This window comes from Microcaecilia unicolor, chromosome 1 (genome assembly GCF_901765095.1).
Source record: "Microcaecilia unicolor chromosome 1, aMicUni1.1, whole genome shotgun sequence".
In the NCBI taxonomy this organism is placed as follows: domain Eukaryota; kingdom Metazoa; phylum Chordata; class Amphibia; order Gymnophiona; family Siphonopidae; genus Microcaecilia; species Microcaecilia unicolor.
Genome location: NC_044031.1, coordinates 315,841,884 through 315,862,391, shown reverse-complemented (window position 1 = coordinate 315,862,391; position 20,508 = coordinate 315,841,884). Strand labels below are relative to the sequence as shown.

General features: G+C 43.2%; 1 protein-coding gene across 1 annotated transcript; it reads right to left on the bottom strand.

Annotated features, from left to right (window-relative positions):
• Positions 1-4,577: 4,577 nt before the first annotated feature.
• Positions 4,578-12,748, bottom strand: LOC115473532 (tubulin beta-2B chain). Its single transcript, XM_030208575.1, has 4 exons — positions 12,591-12,748; positions 11,141-11,249; positions 10,717-10,827; positions 4,578-5,862 (listed from the first exon to the last, which is right to left on the bottom strand). Exons 1-4 carry the CDS (start codon positions 12,645-12,647, stop codon positions 4,802-4,804), a joined length of 1,338 nt encoding a protein of 445 aa, XP_030064435.1. The 5' UTR covers positions 12,648-12,748; the 3' UTR covers positions 4,578-4,801.
• Between the last annotated feature and the right edge of the window lie 7,760 nt (positions 12,749-20,508).

The window sequence follows — 20,508 nt, the reverse complement described above, 5'->3', positions numbered from 1 at the left end:
CTCTAAAACTCCAGTGTACAACCTAGTGAAACAAAAAAAAACCCCAAAAAGGGCTGAAAATACTACATGCTAGCAGAATACTGCACCTTGATCACACATGAAAAATACATGACACAACAGATATGAAGGCAAAATACTGAACTGGAAATTTACCTCAAGAAGTCAGACTCAGCATGCAGCAATACTAGAAAAATTGAAATTTACATGCAAAACATCACAGATGCACATTTCCAAAAGCTGACATATTCCAGTTAATAAATTCTGAATAAAATACTTTTTTCTACCTTTGTTGTCTGATCATTTAGTTTTTCTATTCGCTTTGGTCCCAGTGTCTTCTGTTTTATGCAGTGTCTTCTTTCCATTTGATATTTTTTCTCTCACCATGTCCACCATCCTCCTTTGTCCTTATGCGTCCTGTCTACCATCTGTAGCCATGTCCCTATCCAGCTCTTAAATTCAACAGTTTCCCTCCATCCATATCCATCATTTCTCCTCACTTCCCTCCATCCATGTGCATATACTTCCCTCCCCTCCATCCATGTCCAGCACCTTCCCTCTTTCTCTCCTACCATGCCATCCAGTGTTATCCCTCTTTCTCTCTCCATCCTTCCACCCATTATCCTCTCCCAATCCTTCCGTCCATTGTCTTCCTCTATCTCCCTTTCCTTCTAGACAGTTCTCTCTTGACCCTTTTCCATTCAGCATGTCCTCTCTCACCCCATCCTTCCAGTGTCTTTCCTCTTTCCCTCCCTACTAGTTTCTTCCCTCCTTCCAGCATTTTTCCTCTTTCTCCCTCCTTTCATCCATCCAGCATTTCTCAGTCTGACAGCTAGGGTCACCCCCAGTTTCTCCCCAACAGCTTCTCTCTCTCTCCTGCCCATGGCCCCTCTTTCTCTCCCCATCTCTTTCTGGCTCTCCCTTGCTTTTTTTTCCATGTCCCTGGCTCTCCCCTGCTCTTTTCATGACCCCTCTTTCTCTCCCCATCTCTTTCTGGCTCTCCCTTGCTTTTTTTCCATGTCCCTGGCTCTCCCCTGCTCTTTTCCATGGCCCCTCTTTCTCTCCCCATCTCTTTCTGGCTCTCCCTTGCTTTTTTCCATGTCCCTGGCTCTCCCCTGCTCTTTTCCATGGCCCCTCTTCCTCTCCCCATCTCTTTCTGGCTCTCCCCTGCTTTTTTCCATGTCCCTGGCTCTGTCCTGCTTTTTTCCATGTCCCCTCTTTCTCTCCCTATTGCTCTCTGGCTCTCCACTGCACTGGCCAAGTCCCCTGGCTCTCCCCTGCTCTCCTTCTCTCCCCTCCTACCGTTTCCAGCCAGTGGCCACATTCTCTTCTCTCCCTCCGGCCCGGGCCTCTTTAGCTGACAGAAGAAAAAGAAGCGCGGGGCCGCAGCAGCATTCAGACATGCGCTGTCGGCTCTGCCGGTCCTCTGCCCCCGGAACGGGAAATTGACGTCACGGGGCAGAGACCGGCAGAGCCGACAGCGCATGTCTGAATGCAGCTGCGGCCCCGCGCTTCTTTTTCTTCTTATGCTGGCTCTGAGAGAAGCGGCGGCAGCGGATCAGCTGCGTAGATGTCGTTCCTGGCTGCCGCTGCTCAATAGAAGCGGCGGCAGAAGATTTCGGCAGGGGCAGGCCGCGGGGAAGGTCAGAGCTGGGCTGGGGAGGCTTAGCCTCCCCAAGCCTCTTATTCGGGGCGCCTATGCATGCAGGGCAGGGGAGAGGAGGGTCACCGGACATGGGTGGATGGAGGGCAGGGGAGAGGAGGGTCACTGGGTATGGGTACATGGAGGGCAGGGGAGGGTCGCTGGGTGCATGCAGGGCAGGGGGAGAGAAGGGTCGCTGGACATGGGTGGATGGAGGGCAGGGGAGAGGAGGGTCGCTGGACATGGGTGGATGGAGGGCAGGGGAGAGAGAAGAAATGCTGGACATGGATGGAGGGGCGGGAAGAGTGAGGAAGGAGATGAGATGAGGGAAAAGGAAGAGAGAAGAAAAACTGCATATGGATGAAGAAAATAGGCAGAAGTTGAGGACCAGAAATGAAGAAGAAAGGAAAGAAATAAATGGAAAGGAAGCCCTGGAAACGGAGTTCAGAGGACAGATAGCAGCAGAATCGGATACTGGGCCAGCATGATCAGAAAAACAGTCACCAGACAACAAAGGTAGAAAAAAAAATCATTTTATTTTCATTATAGTGTTTGGAATATGTTCACTATGAGAATCGGGTGCTCAACATTAAAAGTTTATATTTATTTACTTATTTATGGCATTTTATCCCACATTAAACATGAATTAGATTGGAACCTGGGATCATTTAAATTTTTTTTCCTGGACAGAGTAATGCATTGCCGCCCCCCCCGCCCCCCGGCTATAGCCAGCTCTGCAATTTTGGGGCAGCTCAGAGGTGGACGGGGGGGGGGGGGGGGGGCGCAGAGGTGGACCAGGGAGAGAGCCTGTTGTTAAAAATTTACCAGCACACCACTGACTGGAAGTGACTACCAATATCTATTCCTTTCTCAGGTTTCTTCTCCCTCTCCTTCCATCCAGCATCTAGTCTATTGCTCCCTCTGTCTTCTTGCATTCTTCCTTTTCTGCTTGTCTCCACATCCCTAACCCTTCTCTCTCCCTCAGCCCAGTCCTCCTTCCATCAAGTGCCCTTTTTTTCCTTCACCATCAAGCTTACCCTATCCATGGTCCTATCCCCCTCCTCCTCTTGGCCACATCAATGCTATACTTGGGCTCAATGGCCTTAGGCAAACCACTGGGATCCCACAGTGGCCCTTCTCAAATCCTCTCCCTCATCCATTCCCAAATCATCAATTGGCCCTTCTCTTAGCCCTTTCTCCTCCCATGGTGCCTTTTCAGGTTTGCTGCCCCTCCTTAATCTCTAGTTTTCTGTCTCTATTCATCTCGGATCTTTTCTCACCTTTCTTCACATCTGTTCACTTATTTATTCCTCCCCCACCATTCACTGTTCTAGGCGATTTATTCTCTTTGTCTCCTTCTCAGTCCTAGATTCTGCGTGTCTCCTTCCTCCTCCCTTCAACTCCTGTCTGCATGCAGTGTTTCTCAGGTGGCAAGCTACACATGTTGCTCTTTATCACAGTCCTATTGAAGGCAGCATCAGCAGTGTTGGACTCACCTATGATAGGCATGTGTGTTGCAAGGCATGACTATCATGGAGAGCTTCCTAAGCCACAGCAATATATGTGACAATCACTACTGTATCTTTCCATTTTATCTTTAGCAAGTGGCTTGCTCAGCTTTCCCAGGATCAGAGCAGTGGATGGTGGGATGACGTTTGGCAAACTTGAGTGGATACAGGATAGCTTGGACCAATGCAAGGCACTGTGTGGAGACAGATGCAGCAGAAGGACACATAGAGATTGGGATGTGTGGCAGAGAGATACCAGGATCCTTCTCATGCTTCTCCAGTAATTCACAGCAGCGGCAGTAGTGGCCACACCCATTCAGCAGAAAGGCTATTGCCTGAAAATGTTGAGCACACCTTACTCAACATGTGCCCCCTGTCCTGCCAGCTCTCCCCAATCCTGAAGCTCTTTGCTCTTCCACTACCCAATACAACCGTCTTCTGCCTGGCTCCACATACCTCCTGCTGCCCTTTTCCCCCCCCACATATAACTAGCACATCAGCTTCCTGGTCTAGATGAGGCCACTCTTGTGGTATGATCCAGGAGATCCCACTAGTAAGTGTAGCTTGTAGAGATGGAATCAAATCATTTGCACTGCAGGAATAGGGGATCAGAACCAGGTGGGAGGGGGTGGATCAGATAGACAGGGTTCTTACTACTACTACAAATCATTTCTATAGCGCTACCAGTTGTACGCAGTGCTTCACAATTGAGACAGAGGCTCTGTCTCATCCCTAACCTTATAAGTCTCCCCTGGAATTGAGGACAAGATGTTGCTAAAGACACTGGTCAGAAATTGGGGTCAGGTCCCAAAAATTGGGAACATCTATTATCAGACTTCATCAGAAAGAAGCATTTTCTATGGAATTTTAAAAAATGCATAAAGGCAAGATGACACCATATAAAGCTGAAAGGATAGGGCCTGTAAAAGAAACATGAGAACAAAAATATTTTTTTCTGAGGTGGTTATATGCACCTACAGCAGACTTCCTGCAGAAGTGATAGGCACCAAAATGGTGGCAAAAATCAAACATGCATAACCCAAAGGGGCCTTAGTGACGTGACAAGAGTTAGAAAAGATCAATGACAGATTAGGATATGTAGCAGCACAGAGGGCAGATGCAAATGGGCAGACTAGATGGCCCAAGTGGTCTCTATCTTCCCATATTCTACACGACACTTAAATATTTCAAAAATCTTATTAGCTACATGTATGCCTTGTATGAAATGTGTGCTTGACTGACAGTTAGCAAATAAGGCCTGATTCAAAGTGGAGCAACCCTTTCTAGTAAATAACACTTCCTCTCCATCCCACCCTAGCACAGAGCTACATATTAGGCAATCAAAAGATGTGCAACAAGCCAGTAGTAAATAAGTCAAAAACACATAAGTTACAACACGAAATGTTTTTTTATGAGTTTATCCATGAAAACAGAGCTGTCATTTTCATTATTATCAAACTGTGAACATATTTTAAAAGTATTTCAAAACCATAACTATTACGCTGATGTTAGTTAAGTTAGAAAATGGTGACACGGGCAGTAGTGGGGAGCACTGATGGTATAAAATGGGAGGAAACACACTTCTGAACAACTTTGAACAGACATGATGGCAGTATTGGAACTGTGCCTTCTTTACTAAAGATTTTATTGGCATTTAAGCCTCATCATCTCCTTCCTCTTCTTCAAATTCTCCTTGCTCATCAGCAGTAGCATCTTGATACTGCTGGTACTCTGAGACAAGATCATTCATGTTGCTTTCAGCCTCAGTGAATTCCATTTCATCCATGCCCTCACCAGTATACCAGTGCAAGAAAGCTTTACGTCGGAACATGGCTGTGAACTGCTCGGAAATTCTCTTGAACAGCTCCTGGATGGCTGTGCTGTTGCCAATAAAGGTGGCTGACATTTTGAGGCCTCGTGGTGGAATGTCACAGACAGCTGTCTTCACATTGTTAGGGATCCATTCCACAAAATAGCTGCTGTTTTTGTTCTGAACATTGAGCATCTGTTCATCGACCTCCTTCATGGACATTCTGCCCCGGAACATGGCTGCCACTGTCAGGTAGCGGCCATGGCGTGGGTCACAGGCAGCCATCATGTTCTTGGCATCAAACATTTGCTGTGTCAGTTCTGGGACTGTTAAAGCACGGTACTGCTGGCTGCCACGGCTGGTCAGTGGTGCAAAGCCTGGCATGAAAAAGTGTAGACGTGGGAAAGGCACCATGTTGACAGCTAATTTTCGAAGATCAGCATTCAGCTGCCCAGGAAAGCGAAGACATGTTGTTACACCACTCATGGTGGCTGAGACCAAATGATTGAGGTCCCCGTAGGTTGGTGTTGTGAGTTTTAGTGTACGGAAGCAGATGTCATACAGGGCTTCATTGTCAATGCAATAGGTTTCATCAGTGTTTTCTACAAGCTGGTGGACAGAGAGGGTAGCATTGTATGGCTCAACAACGGTGTCTGACACCTTGGGAGATGGCATTACGCTGAACGTATTCATGATACGGTCTGGGTACTCTTCCCTGATTTTACTGATGAGGAGAGTTCCCATACCAGAGCCAGTACCACCGCCCAGGGAATGGGTCAGCTGGAAACCCTGTAGACAGTCACAGCTCTCAGATTCCTTCCTTACCACATCAAGGACTGAGTCCACCAGCTCAGCTCCTTCTGTATAGTGGCCTTTGGCCCAATTATTTCCAGCACCGCTCTGACCTACAGAAACACAAATTTGAAATATACTGCATTACAACGATGACTACTAAACAATGTTTCTTCAGAGCAATGTTCAAAGTATTTGTTTTAATTTTTTTTTTTTTTTTTTACAAAACCCTTGAGATTGTATTACATTTTCCAATTAAAAGATGATAATCAAGTTGAACTGCTTTGGAGCGACAGAGTGAAAATACATTGCCCAGTGGAAGCAATTAAAGTACTGTAAAATGTATTGCCCAAAAGCTGAGGCCAAAATATTCTCTGAATGTGACTATTCCCATATGTAACAACAATATTTATCTCATACCTCATTAAACTGCTAGCCTGCTTTCTATAGCTGTTCTAGAAAATACGAGAGAGAAAAAGAATTGTTTCATTCTGTGTTAATTGTGGAATCTCAGTTATTCAGCTAGAAATGTAATACTTCTGAATGATATAAAGGGAAGCAGAAGCTAGATACTTTTCTGTCTTGGTTTGCCCCAGAAGAGCTGGAGGCAGCCATAAATCCACTTGTGAGCATAAGGGTCAGGGTTCTGTGCACTGTCGAGCACTGAGGGAGTAGTGAGGTAATCCTGAAGGTGGCCCGTGCCAGCTCATGTGCCACTGGATAGCAAAATTTGAGGTCCTGTAGCTGGTACACAAACTGTTCCATGGCACTGACTTTAACTGCAAAGCACAAAGGCACCCATGACACCTCACATCAAGTAGAGAGAAATGTGAGTCTCACTGTCAGCCTGACCCCTATGCTGTTCTTCTGCAAAAGCTCATGAGCAGCAACGTTGATACAGCCAGCTGTCCATGAGATTAAGTGATTGCAGCCTCTTTCTAGTCATGATGAGTAGGAATGCTACACTGCTGTGGAAATCATGTCACAAGATGGAGGAACATGCTACCAGCACACCGTAAACTCCATAATAGGAAGCTGAGGCTTGGGCTGTACATCAAAAGCAATACACCCAACATCAGCGAGCCTGCCATGCTGCGGAACCAGTATCTGAGGTCAGGGCCAAGAGTGAGGTGAGGATGATTAATCCACACCACAAAGCAGGTGAGCACTGAGCCAGTGTCACCATTAAACAATAAATCCCAGCCTCAAACTTCAATGTGGTATGTTTTCCACCCCCATCAGATTTTGAAATTAATGTACTTTAATAGCAGACTACTAGAAGAAGTAGGGCACTGATGCCAGCAAGCCTGCTACATTGTGGGAAATGTGCTTATGACAGCTTGGGAGGTGGGGGTGGGGGAGGCAGCTCTTGGTGGCAACAGGGAATGTGCATGGGCCTCCACCTTATTGTACAGGTAATAAGTCGCCATCTCTTCTCTAACTAACCACATTGAAATGATAGGATGGAAGTTCCTTATGAAAAGAACCTTCAAATTCATAATTGCACCTACACTATCTTCACCCCCTGACTTTTCTGCGTAACCTGAAGAATTTTTACAAGGCTGTTTGTAGCTAACAGAGGTTATGAATTTCCATTTTGAATAATGTTAGTACAGTACTCTCAGTAAACCCCAGGTCCCATTCTTATGGCCTTTTTTGAGCTCAGGTGGCCTTTTCACTGTGTAGCTGTGGCTGGGAATATAAGTACCAGCAAGACGAAAGCCTGTACTTCCAAGAGCACAGTGTAAATAGTCTCTTTTGAAATCATCCTTTTACTAGAATTACTGTCCTTTGACTCTTTGCTTTTCCTGCCTTATTTGCACTGTGATTGGGACCCTCTCACACAAGAAAACACCCTAGAAATGGCATAAGTGTTAGGGACGACTGGAACCTCTTCTTAATTCATGTAAGGGAGGTCACAAGATTTTAGAGGGACAAGGATAGTCAATTCAGAGCAGCAACTGCATGGGATGTATTAATGTACTTTTTAACACGATGCCATTCCTACCGTATATAATACTGACAGAATACATAATACTCAGCTAGATTTCCTTCTGCTATCTACTTGTGAGATGGTGGTTTGTTTAATTATGTTGTTGGTTTCACAGTTGTGGCCAGTGCACATGAAACTTTTCAAGGAAGGACACTGGGCTTAATGGACCTTTGGTCTGTCCCAGTATGGCAATGCTTATGCTCTTTTGGGCCAGGGGCTCAGTATGGCCCCTGCTCTGCACACTTTTCCTTTTCTCTTGTGTCTCAGTGCTTGCTGACTGCTGCTTTACCCCCCCCCCCCCCACTCCCCCTTGCATCAGCAAAGGAAGTGGGATGAAGACTCCTTGCTGGCAACAACCCACCAAGATTTTCAAAGGGAAACTCCTCAGGATGGTTCCTTAAAAATCAACTTTCAAGACTGTAATACATGTATAAAGTACTCACAGGCCTGCAAGCAGTGTGGGTTTCCAGAAAATTACCTTCCCCATAAAGTAGTCTTTACAGTGCTGAGGAAACATTTGTGAACCTCCTTGGATGACAAAAGAGTTGAAACAGGTATGAAAAAAAAGGTCAAAATTCCTCAAGGGTGACGTGATAGACTGATCAACAGTTACAGGAAATGTTAAATTCTGCTCAGTTAGGTACCACTAGTTACTGAATGAAGGTTCATGTACTTTTTCACACAAGGAGACTTACTGTTGAATCTTTTGTTAGAACAAACGAGTACAATATATTCTTTTGGTCTAACTTATGTAGCCCAGTGGGATTAATGTATTTTCCAGGGTTTAGATTAAGATCTAATTGTGTTCTAAGTATACTATACATCTTCTTCGGCGGTCCACACTCTTTCCTGGCACTGTATAAATCATCACTCTTTTATTCCAGCTCCACCATTCCAGTGCATTATTGGTATAAACTGGAAGGTATTTTACTTAGGCCCTGATTTGTTAATCACTTTTCCCATAGCCAAAGAGCAGAGCATGCTTTATTCCTCACAAACACCACAGTCAGTGGCATATCCATTCAAGGTGTATGCGTTGCATACACACCCCCTGTCAGTCCCTCTCTTCTCTCTCCCACTGCATCTCTCCTCTTAATAATAATGAAACTTTATTTATAGCCCACTATATCTGAAGCAAGACCACATGCAAAGTAAAATAATACAAACATAGCAATAAAAAAATATATCATAACTATACAAAATTATACTATACTACAACTTAACAAAAACAAACTATAATGTAAGTTCACAAAACAAAATAATATACATCTGGTGATCCATGTGCCTGAATAAACATATGGGGTTTTAAGGCTTTTTGAACTGGGCCATATTCTGCATAGTATGGAGTTCAATAGGCACACGTTACATAACTTAGGAACTTTAATATAAAAAAAATAGAAGATCTACATTCTTCTAAATGAACCTGCCAAAAAGAAGGTACTTCAAGTAGTTGTTTTTGAGAGGATTTTAGAGAGTGAGGTTGGTAACACCTTAAAGTAGCATTGAGTGTTGAGGAAATACAACCATTCAATATTTTAAAACCAAAAATAACATTTTAAACTCCTTCCCCGCAAAGCTGTCGCACTCCCCCCACCCAAGCTGCCTTAAAATCACTTCCAATCTTTGCCCAGGCAGAGCCAGCAGCAATCATGGGCTGCCTGCACCGGGGCTTTCTCTCTGAACCATCCCACCCCTTCTGATGCAATTTCCTGCTTTCTGAAGGTTGGTATGGTTCAGAGAGAATGCCGTGGTGCAGGCCACAGGCAGCTTATGAGTACTGCTGCTACTGGCGCTGCCTGGGCAGACTGGAGGGATTTTAAGGCGCAGGGGAAAGGAGGGAATTGAGAGTGCTTTGCAAGACAGGGAAGGGAGAGATGTGGTGGGAGGGAAATGCAGCGTGAGATGCACTGGTCCCTGTTGAAATTCCTGGCTATGCCACTGACCACACTGTCATGCAGGAGTCACAAGAGGGAAGAGATGACAAAGACCTTAAATACTTACAAAGGTAAAGGTAAAAATAATATACAAGAAGTAGACATTCTTTAGTGGAAAGGAAGTTCTAAGGCAGGGTTTCTCAAACTTGTCCTGGGGGGACAGATTTTCAGGATTTCCACAAGGAGACAGAGTATGCAAATCAACCTCATGAAAATGAATTGTGGATATCCTAAAAACCTGGTTGGCTTGGGGTTTTCCTAGGACAGGTTTGGGAATCACTGTTCTAAGGCAAAGGGGTAGTGATATGAGATTGAGAAGGGTAAGCGCAGAAGAAGATCAAGAAAGAGTGAATGCATGGGATGGTCTCGCAAAGAAGCTGGTGGAGGCTAACAGCATGTGAAGTCAAGAAAGTGTGAGATACGGACAGAGGATCCTTAGTTGCAGAGAAGTCAGGGCAAAACTGAAGAGCAAGCATGATAGAGCATGGGTGACCAGCCTTGACCCTTGCTAGGTTGGGTTTTCAGGATTTCTCCAATGAATATGCATGAGCTCTATTTGCATACAATGGAGGCAGTGCATGCAAATAGATCTCACATATTCATTGGGAAAACCCGACTGGTTTGTGGCTCTCAAGGACCGAGTTTGGACAACCTTGATTTACAGTATTGAAACAGGAAAGAAAGCTGCACAGACTAGATGGGCCTTACATTTTTATACTTAAGACCCATCCTAAAAGACATACGCACAACTCTTCATGTTTGTTATATTGCAGAGATCCTTGTGGTTTTGGGAGGGGGGGTTGGAGGCAAGGGATGAGTGAGATTCCCAGGCTGAGAATACCTTCACAGCTTCATGGATCTCTCCCTTGAAAGCCATTTGGTGATAAACACTATAAGATACTGCTAGATGGTGATGCAAAAATAATGCAAATCATAAAACATTCAAGGTGATGGTTGAGCTAATCCAGGAATACAGAGAATGATTTTGTTGTGCAGCATGTTGAAAGAAAATGTAACATGCCACCCTTTAGAAGACATACCAAACACGTAGTTGTCGGGTCTAAAAATTTGGCCAAATGGTCCAGATCTGACAGAGTCCATTGTTCCAGGTTCCAAATCAACCAGGATTGCACGGGGTACAAATTTATTACCTGTAGGAGGAAGGAAAAAAAAGGTTTTTCTAAAGCTTCAGTCGGCAAATGAACAAGAGAAGCAGTGTGTGGAAAGCAACCTCATCAGAACACAACCATTCAGTTTAGGGAAACAGAAAGCCACTTGCCCACTACATCCAAAGAAGATGTTGTATATCTTCCCAATTATTCTTTATTTTTCAAAGAAAAACTGCTGTTCCAAATACAGAAGATCATATTCACAAATACACTGGCACAGAATTATTACACTCCTGTTACAGGAGGCAGATTAGACAGAAAGAATTGAACTATAAAACTCATCATGAAAAATTACCAGTAGCTTCATTGTAGTAGACGTTGATTCGTTCTAATTGCAGGTCACTGTCCCCATGATAGCTACCAGTGGGATCAATGCCATGCTCATCGCTAATAACCTCCCAAAACTACAAAAGAAAAAGGGAGAGACGGGGCAGTTACTCAATATGCACATTAATCCTTATTGAGATTCACAGAAGCTAAAATGTCTGTCTCAGACATCTCAGCCTACAACTGAAAATTCCTATTCGTTCACATGGTGTGTGTGTGTAGGGGGGGGAGGGGGCAGGGGAAGAGATTTTATCAAAGACGATGAAAATAATGTTACATTTGTAAAGTGGAATTATCAGTTAGAGAAAGGCTGCTGAAGTGAAGGAGGTGGGAAGGAGATCTGTATTATTAAGGTGTGGCTATTAGGGGGAACAAGAACTTCTACAAGTCTGATATCTGCAGTCAGATAATCACTGACAAGCCCTGTGGTCATAAACTAGACAGACAAATGCAGAAATCACCCATTTTCCTATGCAAAAGAAAGCCTTTATTATAATTGTAGCGGTTCTATTTATTTATTTATTTATTGTTTGCATTTGTATCCCACATTTTCCCACCTCTTTGCGGGCTCAGTGTGGCTTACAATAAGATATGAATACAGAGAATACAGTTGATACAATTTGGTTATGGGTTACATTGTACAAGTTATGCGAGATAATCAAATTATCATTAGGAATATCACAATGGGACATCAACAGGGAGACTTTGGGAGGAGATAATAGGAAGTTTAATGGTAGTGTTACAAAGCAACATTAAAGAATGATGTATCCAGTCAGAAAACATAACTCATTAAAAAAAAAAAAAACATTGTCCACATTCAACAGCTCATTTATTCCCCCTTTCCCTTCACTAGTCACTAGATGACCCTACCTGGAGCAATTTCTTTCCAGTACTAGTAGACCTACACCTTTCTCCAACGGACCTACGCATATCACTGTGAAATATGCAGTGTCCATCTAGAACTGGTGCAAAGAAAAAAAAATGACCCCCTTTCCTAATTATATTTACAAAGACTTGTAGGCTGATTTAAAGACATCACATTTTAGATTCCCTATCTACATGATATTCCATTTCAGTGGGAAAAAAAGAGACATGAAATCCAGACGTGACACATTTAAAACACGATTGTCTCGAGAGCTATCACCTACACAAAAGCCTTTGATCATAAGAAAACATTTTAAGTAAAAAAAAAAAAAGAAATCCGTGCAATATATATCACCACTATAGAACAATAGTCCCCGTAAGGCAATAAACCATTCATACAGAACAACTATACAATACCAACCACAATCATCAATGAGATTTTTGCCTATCATTTGCAAACGACAACCTGGAAAAGTCTTGCGCTTTGCTCGTCTATTTTGTAATCTACACACTTGACAGATTAATAGATAGGAATAGTAAATGATATTTTTCACCTTGGCTCCAATCTGGTTGCCGCACTGGCCAGCCTGGATGTGCACAATTTCACGCATGGTTCCTTTTCCGAATGATGCCACTTGCTACCCACAAATGCCAACCCTGCTGGCGCCCCGCTCCTAACTGCAGGTCTCCCGATGCCGCTGCCGCAGTGAACCCCGGGGTTTATAGCAGGGTGGGTGCGACCCTGCCTCTGAGCTGTCATTCACCCTGGGCTCGGGTGATGTAATGCGAGAAGGGAGAGCCTATCAGCGCGCAGGGAAGGCGGGCGCAGAGTGCTGCATTGTCTGCTGCTGCACTCCAGACAAAGGAGGAGGAGCGTGCGCCGGTCGGAACGGGGGGGGGGGGGGGGGGGGGGGGGGGGGGGCGCCCAGACTGCGGGGGACGGGAGAAGATAGAGAGGTGCTGAGGATGGGAGATGATAATCAGAGCATCTTCAGCAGAAAATGGAAAGCACGGAAAGGTAAAATTCCGCCACATACCTTCCTCTCCCCAGTTGTTTTATGAATTAAAAATTTGAGAGATGTGGCATTTCTTTAGCGTTGGCGAGCCATGGACTGCAAAGATGTCCTTCTCCCGAGTCATACAACAACCTTCTTGTTTCGTTCTACTCATTCTCGGTCTAAATAAACTGCCAAAGGAACCTGCAAAATTATGCAAAACTCCACACGTATGTCCCAACTTGTATTCGTTCACAGTCCGAACCAAAGCATGCAAGAGTACACACTGATCGGATTCTATCACAATGATCTGGACTGGGAATTGAGTTGCACATTATTCGGGATATTCAGTACATGAGGAGATGTGTCAGGATTGCTTTCAGTACAGAAATATTCCCCTATGCCCTGTATCAGGCTCTGCTGATTGGAGTGGGAGGGGACGATGTCTGGTGGTGAACTCTTTCTCATTCGCTTTGTAGGATAATGCGTGTTTCACCCAACCTTACCCTTCAAACCTAACAACATCCTTACTACAGAGGGAATCCATAATTAATATAATTTTCGTAAGTAACCTTGGACAGAAAAGATAATTCAGTTTACAGATTAGAATGTAACGATTCTATTGTCTGTAAGAACGAATTAAATAGTCCAGCCAAATCTTGACTTGTTGGTATTAACAGAAAAGTCAACGCAATTGGATTTTATTTATTTATTTATTGCATTTGTATCCCACATTTTCCCACCTCTTTGCAGGCTCAATGTGGCTTACAATACATCATGAATAGTGGAAATAAGAAGAGAATAGACATTTGGTATTATATAAGGTTTTTGGGTTACATGATAATGTTAGAACATGATAGTAATATAACAAGCAAACATTAATGGTATACATTTCAAATCCATTTATGTAACAAATAACCATATATAAACTGTAACTCCGTAAATCATACCTGGCTTTTTCTAAGAATTGGGTTAACATTTGGAGGTGTTTTAGGACCCCTGAAGATACCCCAGCAAAGGTCCCTCCACTTTAATTGTCCTTTACCTTTAATCCAGCATCTTTGGCCCTCAGAGACTGCCCCATTCCTTCCTTCCATCTCTTGCACCCTCCTCCACCTACACATTCTTGGACTTCATCACTGTTAATGATATGCTACAACAGGTGTAAAATGAACAGGATGTGCTTCTTGGAAAGCAGTGTTTGCTAGGACTGCTGTCAGTGTCATTATGTGTCAGGCTTTAAAAGTGTTTGCAGGAATCATGTTTGCTGGCATTCTGGCCCCAGAGGAGAATGAAACCAAGCCAAGATCTCAGAAACATAAGACTCTTAAAATAAAATTAAAATATAGTTATGTGAAATACAGTAAGTATTCAGGGAGGAACACTGGTGACAACCATATGCAGTTGGTGAATCAGATGTTTGGGGAGGCTAAAGTGGGGCAGGCAGGGCTAAGACAGGTGAGTTGAGGCATGGTTAAATCCTTTGGTGGGGTGACTCCTAAATCAGCACTAAATGGACAGTCAGGGCACTTTTGAACACAACAGTGAAGGGTTGCCAAATGGATCTATATTCACTTGATAGGGTTAAACCAGTATATGCAGGGACATGTAGTTCTGATTTCCCCATTGCATTCCCAAAGAAAAGCAAGACTACAAGACCCTGCATGCAATAGGATAAACCCAGGACTGGATCAACCCTGTCAGGCGAATCTGGATCCAGTTGGCAACCTTATGGCTTTTACTGTGTCACTCTGGTACAACTACACCTACTATCTTTCTTCCTCCTCCCCACCCCAAAACGATGGCAATATGCACATTGGACACATGCCAAGGAACTATATGCCAAAAATAAATCAAAACGAAATAATACAATATTATTTATATATAATACATACACATATAGTATGTATTAGCTGACTCTAATGATAGAGCAGCAGGCTGAGAAGCAGGAAAGCCAGGGTTCTCTAGCGTCTTAGCCAAATCATATAACTCTTCATTGCCTCAGGTACAAACGTACACTGTAAGCCCTCTAGGGACAGGAAAATACCTATTGTACCTGAATGTAATGCACCTTGAGCTACTACTGAGAAAGACGTGGAGTTAAACCCAGATATAAAATCCAATACCAGACATATTGTCATTCAGGACCTATAGAGCAATTCTGCCGTACTGTACTAGCACTAACTTCTAGGAGTGACACAACAAAGATCTACCTAGGAAAGACAGCATTGTAAACATTTCAGTGGGCACTAGAATATCAGTACATCTACTGGAAAACTAAACAAGCCAGATTAGTTCTAATCAATCCCACAATGCTAACGGAATACCTGGCCTTTTTCATACATGCAAAAAAAACAGATAGACCCTAACCATATAAAGAATAAGTAATCACAAACAAAAAATAGAAACAGACAAAAATTAAAGTGAACCCCCCAGTAAGCCAGACCAAAGAAAGTGAGGTATGTCTATTCAGTTCTCTTAAGACTTGAAAACTAACAAAATCTTAATATCCTGAAGCATAAACCTTGGCACACCAGCACACCCTGAAGCCTCTTTCTTTTTCTGATATTTTCTTTATTGCATAAACACATCAATGTACTCACAGTCAGAAGGGGTGCTTCATAGCACAGAGACTTCGTTATTCTGGGCTGAAACAATGCTTGGAGGTAGAAGTCTGAAGAAAAACAATTCTACTGCTGAGGTGGAAAACAGATGAACAGGCAGAAACAGCTCAGAAATGGATGCCTGGAACGTGCTATATCTTATTGATAAGATATATTTTACAAGGTAAAAAACCAAGTTCTCTTCAGGGAGTTTATCAGGTCACGTACTGACAGAAAACAAGAAGGAGAACGTTTCAAAGCTAGAACAAGGGGAAAAGCAGGGGGGCTCCCAAGCCCAAAGGACAAGAGCATAAAGACCAATGAGACAGAGCCATCAGGTAGCAAGGCAGTCAAGCTAGGCTGAGAAAGAGAAGAGGTTCAGGCAACATTACATCAGTGATAACAGTTTTTAAACAAACAGACAAGCGTGTCTGCACTAGCTGTGAACTATATTACACATAATGCATTGCTCCTCTAACTTACAGACAGATCTGCAGTAACGCATTAAACACATTTCAGGAACCTACTATAACTAAGGCAAGGCTGTCAAAGGACAGAACAATGTCCTCCTGTACTGTGCAAAATATAAATATGGCAGATGTAAATTTCAAAAACAAACATATTCCATTTATTAAATTAATAAATAAAATTTAAAACATGGAAAAAAATTAAATTTGTCCAATAAAAAAGGGTTTTTTTTTTGCCAAGACCTCTTTACTCAGATCAGGATACTATCCATATGAGAGGACAGAGAGTTTGACCTCTGAATTCTAGTCAAAAATAGTATTAAATACTTTCCTGACTGAAGATGGAGGTTTTTGACTCTCAAAGCTATAAAAAAAAAAAAAAAGTATTTAGTCCAATGAAAAGGTACCACCTTATTTTCCATTTTTTAAATTAAACTTTAGAGTGGACTCCATGGCTACTACATTACTTTATCCTAAATTAAAAATACATTTTCCACCTTTGTTTCTGGCCATTTAATTTTTCACATTGAATTGGTCTGAGTCTCTGGTTACTGCTTTTCCGTCTTCTCTTAATTCTCTTTCCAGGGTCTATTATGAATTTTGTAATTTTTTTCTCTCCTCCTATCCTTCTTCACTTCCTCCACTACATCTACCTCAGGCACTAATCTTTTACTTTCAGCTTTTTCTATTTTTCTGCCTCTTTGTGCATTCAGATTTAATTCATTTTTAATGGCACCGATGTATGCACGGAAATGGTCCCATGCATCTTCCCATTGTTTTTACTGCTGCCATCACTGCTGCAGAGCTGGGAAGGCAAAGGCCCGTGGCGGGGGGGGGGGGGGGGGGGGGGGGGGGGAGGGGGGGCAGTGGCAGCAGGAGGGAGGGAGGGGAAGATTGCAATTGTAGTGGCAACATTAACAGTAGTCAGAAATCCCTGCCACACAGGCTCTGAAAACTATGGTGAAACTGCAGCTGTGGCATTGCATGTTCCCCTCTCCTCACCCATGTAAACCAAAATATATTTATACTGTAATAAAAATGTGCTGGAATTGGGGGGCCCAAAATGATGGACTAGGATGTACCCCTGTGGTCTCTCTTGCTGAGCTCTCATTTTTTTTTCCTCTAAGAGCTTTAAAAGTCAAGGAAATCAATTAGATTTCATTTGGCATAATTTTTCTTTGGTAAAACCATGCTGCCTCAGATCCTGTGACCTGTAGGATTCCAGGAAGTTCACTATCCTTTCCTTCAGCAGCGTTTCCATTAATTTTCCAGCCACTGAAGTGAGGCCTGTTGGCCTGCAGTTTCTCACGGATTCCCTGTCTCCACTTTTGTGAAGCAGGATCACATCTGCTTATCTCCAATCCCATGGAACATCTCTCATCTCCAAGGATCTATTAAATAAATCCTTAAGATGTCCTGCCAGGATTTCTACATTTAATATTCTTGGATGTATCCCATCTGGCCCCATGGCTTCATCTACCTTCAATTTTTAAAGTTGTTCATATGCACTTTCTTCCATCAACAGTGTGATATCTATGTTGATCTGGGACCCTGGCAATTAAGGATCATGGCCCCACCCTAACATCCCATCTGAAACAAATGACTGGCTATGCATATATTGTAATATTTCTAAAGCTCATCACCTGTGGTGATCACAGCCCTTCCTTCTGGATAGTTTTATGCACATAGTGAGTGACTAAGTAGGTAATTGAGCAACTGAGAGTGACTGAGTGGATTTACTGAGTGAGCAACTGAGTGACTTAGTGAGTGATGGAGTACCTGAGTGACAGTGAGTGAATCAGTGACCTAGTTAGTAACTGACTAAGGTAGTGAGCAACTGACTGAGTTAGTAACTGACTAACTAACTTTGTGAGCAACTGACTGATTAAATGAGTGAGTGAATGAGTGACTTAGTAAGAGACTACATAAGAAATATGAGTGATTTAGTGACCTGAGTGCATGAGTGACTGACTCATGAGAGAATGAGTAACTGAGTAACTCATTGAGTCACTGGCTGACTGAGTGACTAAGTGATTATCACAGCGAGTGCCTGAGTGACTTAACTAAATGACTGAGTGATTTTGAGTAACTGAGTGATTGAGAGTGGCTGAGACCGTGTTAGTGACTGAGTGAGTTGAGCGAGTTAGCAAGTGACTGAGAGAATGATTGAACAAGTGACTGACTACTGAGTGACTGTAACTAACTACCTAAGTAACTGAGTGACCCAGCAAGTGATGGCATGAACTGAGCGAGTAAATTACAGAGTAACTGATTGAGTGACATATTGAGTTCATGAGTGAATAACTGTGTGACTGACTCATGACTGACTGGAGTACATGAGTGACTGGGTGACTGAGTCACTTAGTAACCAAGACAGTGATTGACCTAGTTACTGAGCAACTTGACTGAGTGAATGACAGTCACTGACTGCCTGAGTTAGCGAGTGAATGACTATGTAAGTCAGTGACTGGGTAACTGACTTAGTGACTAAGTTAGTGAGTGACTGAATGACTGTGAGCAACTGAATTACTTATTGACTCAATGAATGACTGACTTAGAAAAAGATTAAGTAAAAGAGTAACTTGCTGATTGATTTACTAAGCAAAAGACATTGAGTGACTGAGTAAAAGGTATGAGTGTGAGTGAAAGTCAGAGCAAATAGCTGATTAGTGAGTGGTTGACTGAGTATATTCACAACTGAGTGCGTGACTGATGGCATACATGATGAAATGAGTGAGTCAGTGACTGAGTGGTAGGTGTCCGACTCAGTGAGTTACTATGTGAGTGACTGAGTGAATGATTGGCTGATTCAGTGACTGAATGACTTACTGAGTGACTGACTGCTGAGTGAGTTAGTGGTTGAGTGATTTACTGATTGATTGTCACAGTGAGTGATTTGTGAGCACATACATACAACCCTTTTTGGGGGTGTTATTGGGGTACCTGGCACTTAGTATAAATTCTGAAAGAAATGGGTCTCAAACAAGACTGACATTAGTGAGTGAAGTGTCAGAAGCAAATGTGTTCCCCCTATCCTTAGATCCAAGCCCACAACACCCACATAACAGAAAGAACTAACTCCACAACCAAGTATTATAAAACCAGGACAATTATTTTATTTACAACAACAGTGACGATAATGTGCAAGGAAGGCAAGAATATAGACACATCAGGTCTTATCATAGGAGTAGCTCAGAGCAAACAAACAAATCCCTAACTAGGGCTCCAAAGTTAAGTCACTCTGAACCCACAGTACATCTACAAAGGTACATGGCATATCTGATGCTGACTTCTAGCCAGTGGCAGTGTATTCCTCAGATGTTCAATCAGGTTCAGTACAGATCTGCTCCTTGGATAGAATGTCAACGTAGCAGACCCTTGCCTCAGATAAGAGCTGTGCTAATGTACATTTTGAATTTGAGGGTGAGACACATAACTTTGTTTACCCCAAATATTGTGGCTTCAAGGGATAACTGATTGTCTCACTGACACACTGAAGTCACCTTGACAAGAAGCCAGGGTTTCATAAACAATGTGCGATTTGCCAGCCACAGTGTCTCTTCAGCTGAAAGGATAATTCCAAGAGTCCTTGGCTGTTCTAGCTACAGTGGGGGAAATAAGTATTTGATCCCTTGCTGATTTTGTAAGTTTGCCCACTGACAAAGACATGAGCAGCCCATAATTGAAGGGTAGGTTATTGGTAACAGTGAGAGATAGCACATCACAAATTAAATCCGGAAAATCACATTGTGGAAAGTATATGAATTTATTTGCATTCTGCAGAGGGAAATAAGTATTTGATCCCCCACCAACCAGTAAGAGATCTGGCCCCTACAGACCAGGTAGATGCTCCAAATCAACTCGTTACCTGCATGACAGACAGCTGTCGGCAATGGTCACCTGTATGAAAGACACCTGTCCACAGACTCAGTGAATCAGTCAGACTCTAACCTATACAAAATGGCCAAGAGCAAGGAGCTGTCTAAGGATGTCAGGGACAAGATCATACACCTGCACAAGGCTGGAATGGGCTACAAAACCATCAGTAAGACGCTGGGCAAGAAGGAGACAACTGTTGGTGCCATAGTAAGAAAATGGAAGAAGTACAAAATGACTGTCAATCGACAAAGATCTGGGGCTCCACGCAAAATCTCACCTCGTGGGGTATCCTTGATCATGAGGAAGGTTAGAAATCAGCCTACAACTACAAGGGGGGAACTTGTCAATGATCTCAAGGCAGCTGGGACCACTGTCACCACGAAAACCATTGGTAACACATTACGACATAACGGATTGCAATCCTGCAGTGCCCGCAAGGTCCCCCTGCTCCGGAAGGCACATGTGACGGCCCGTCTGAAGTTTGCCAGTGAACACCTGGATGATGCCGAGAGTGATTGGGAGAAGGTG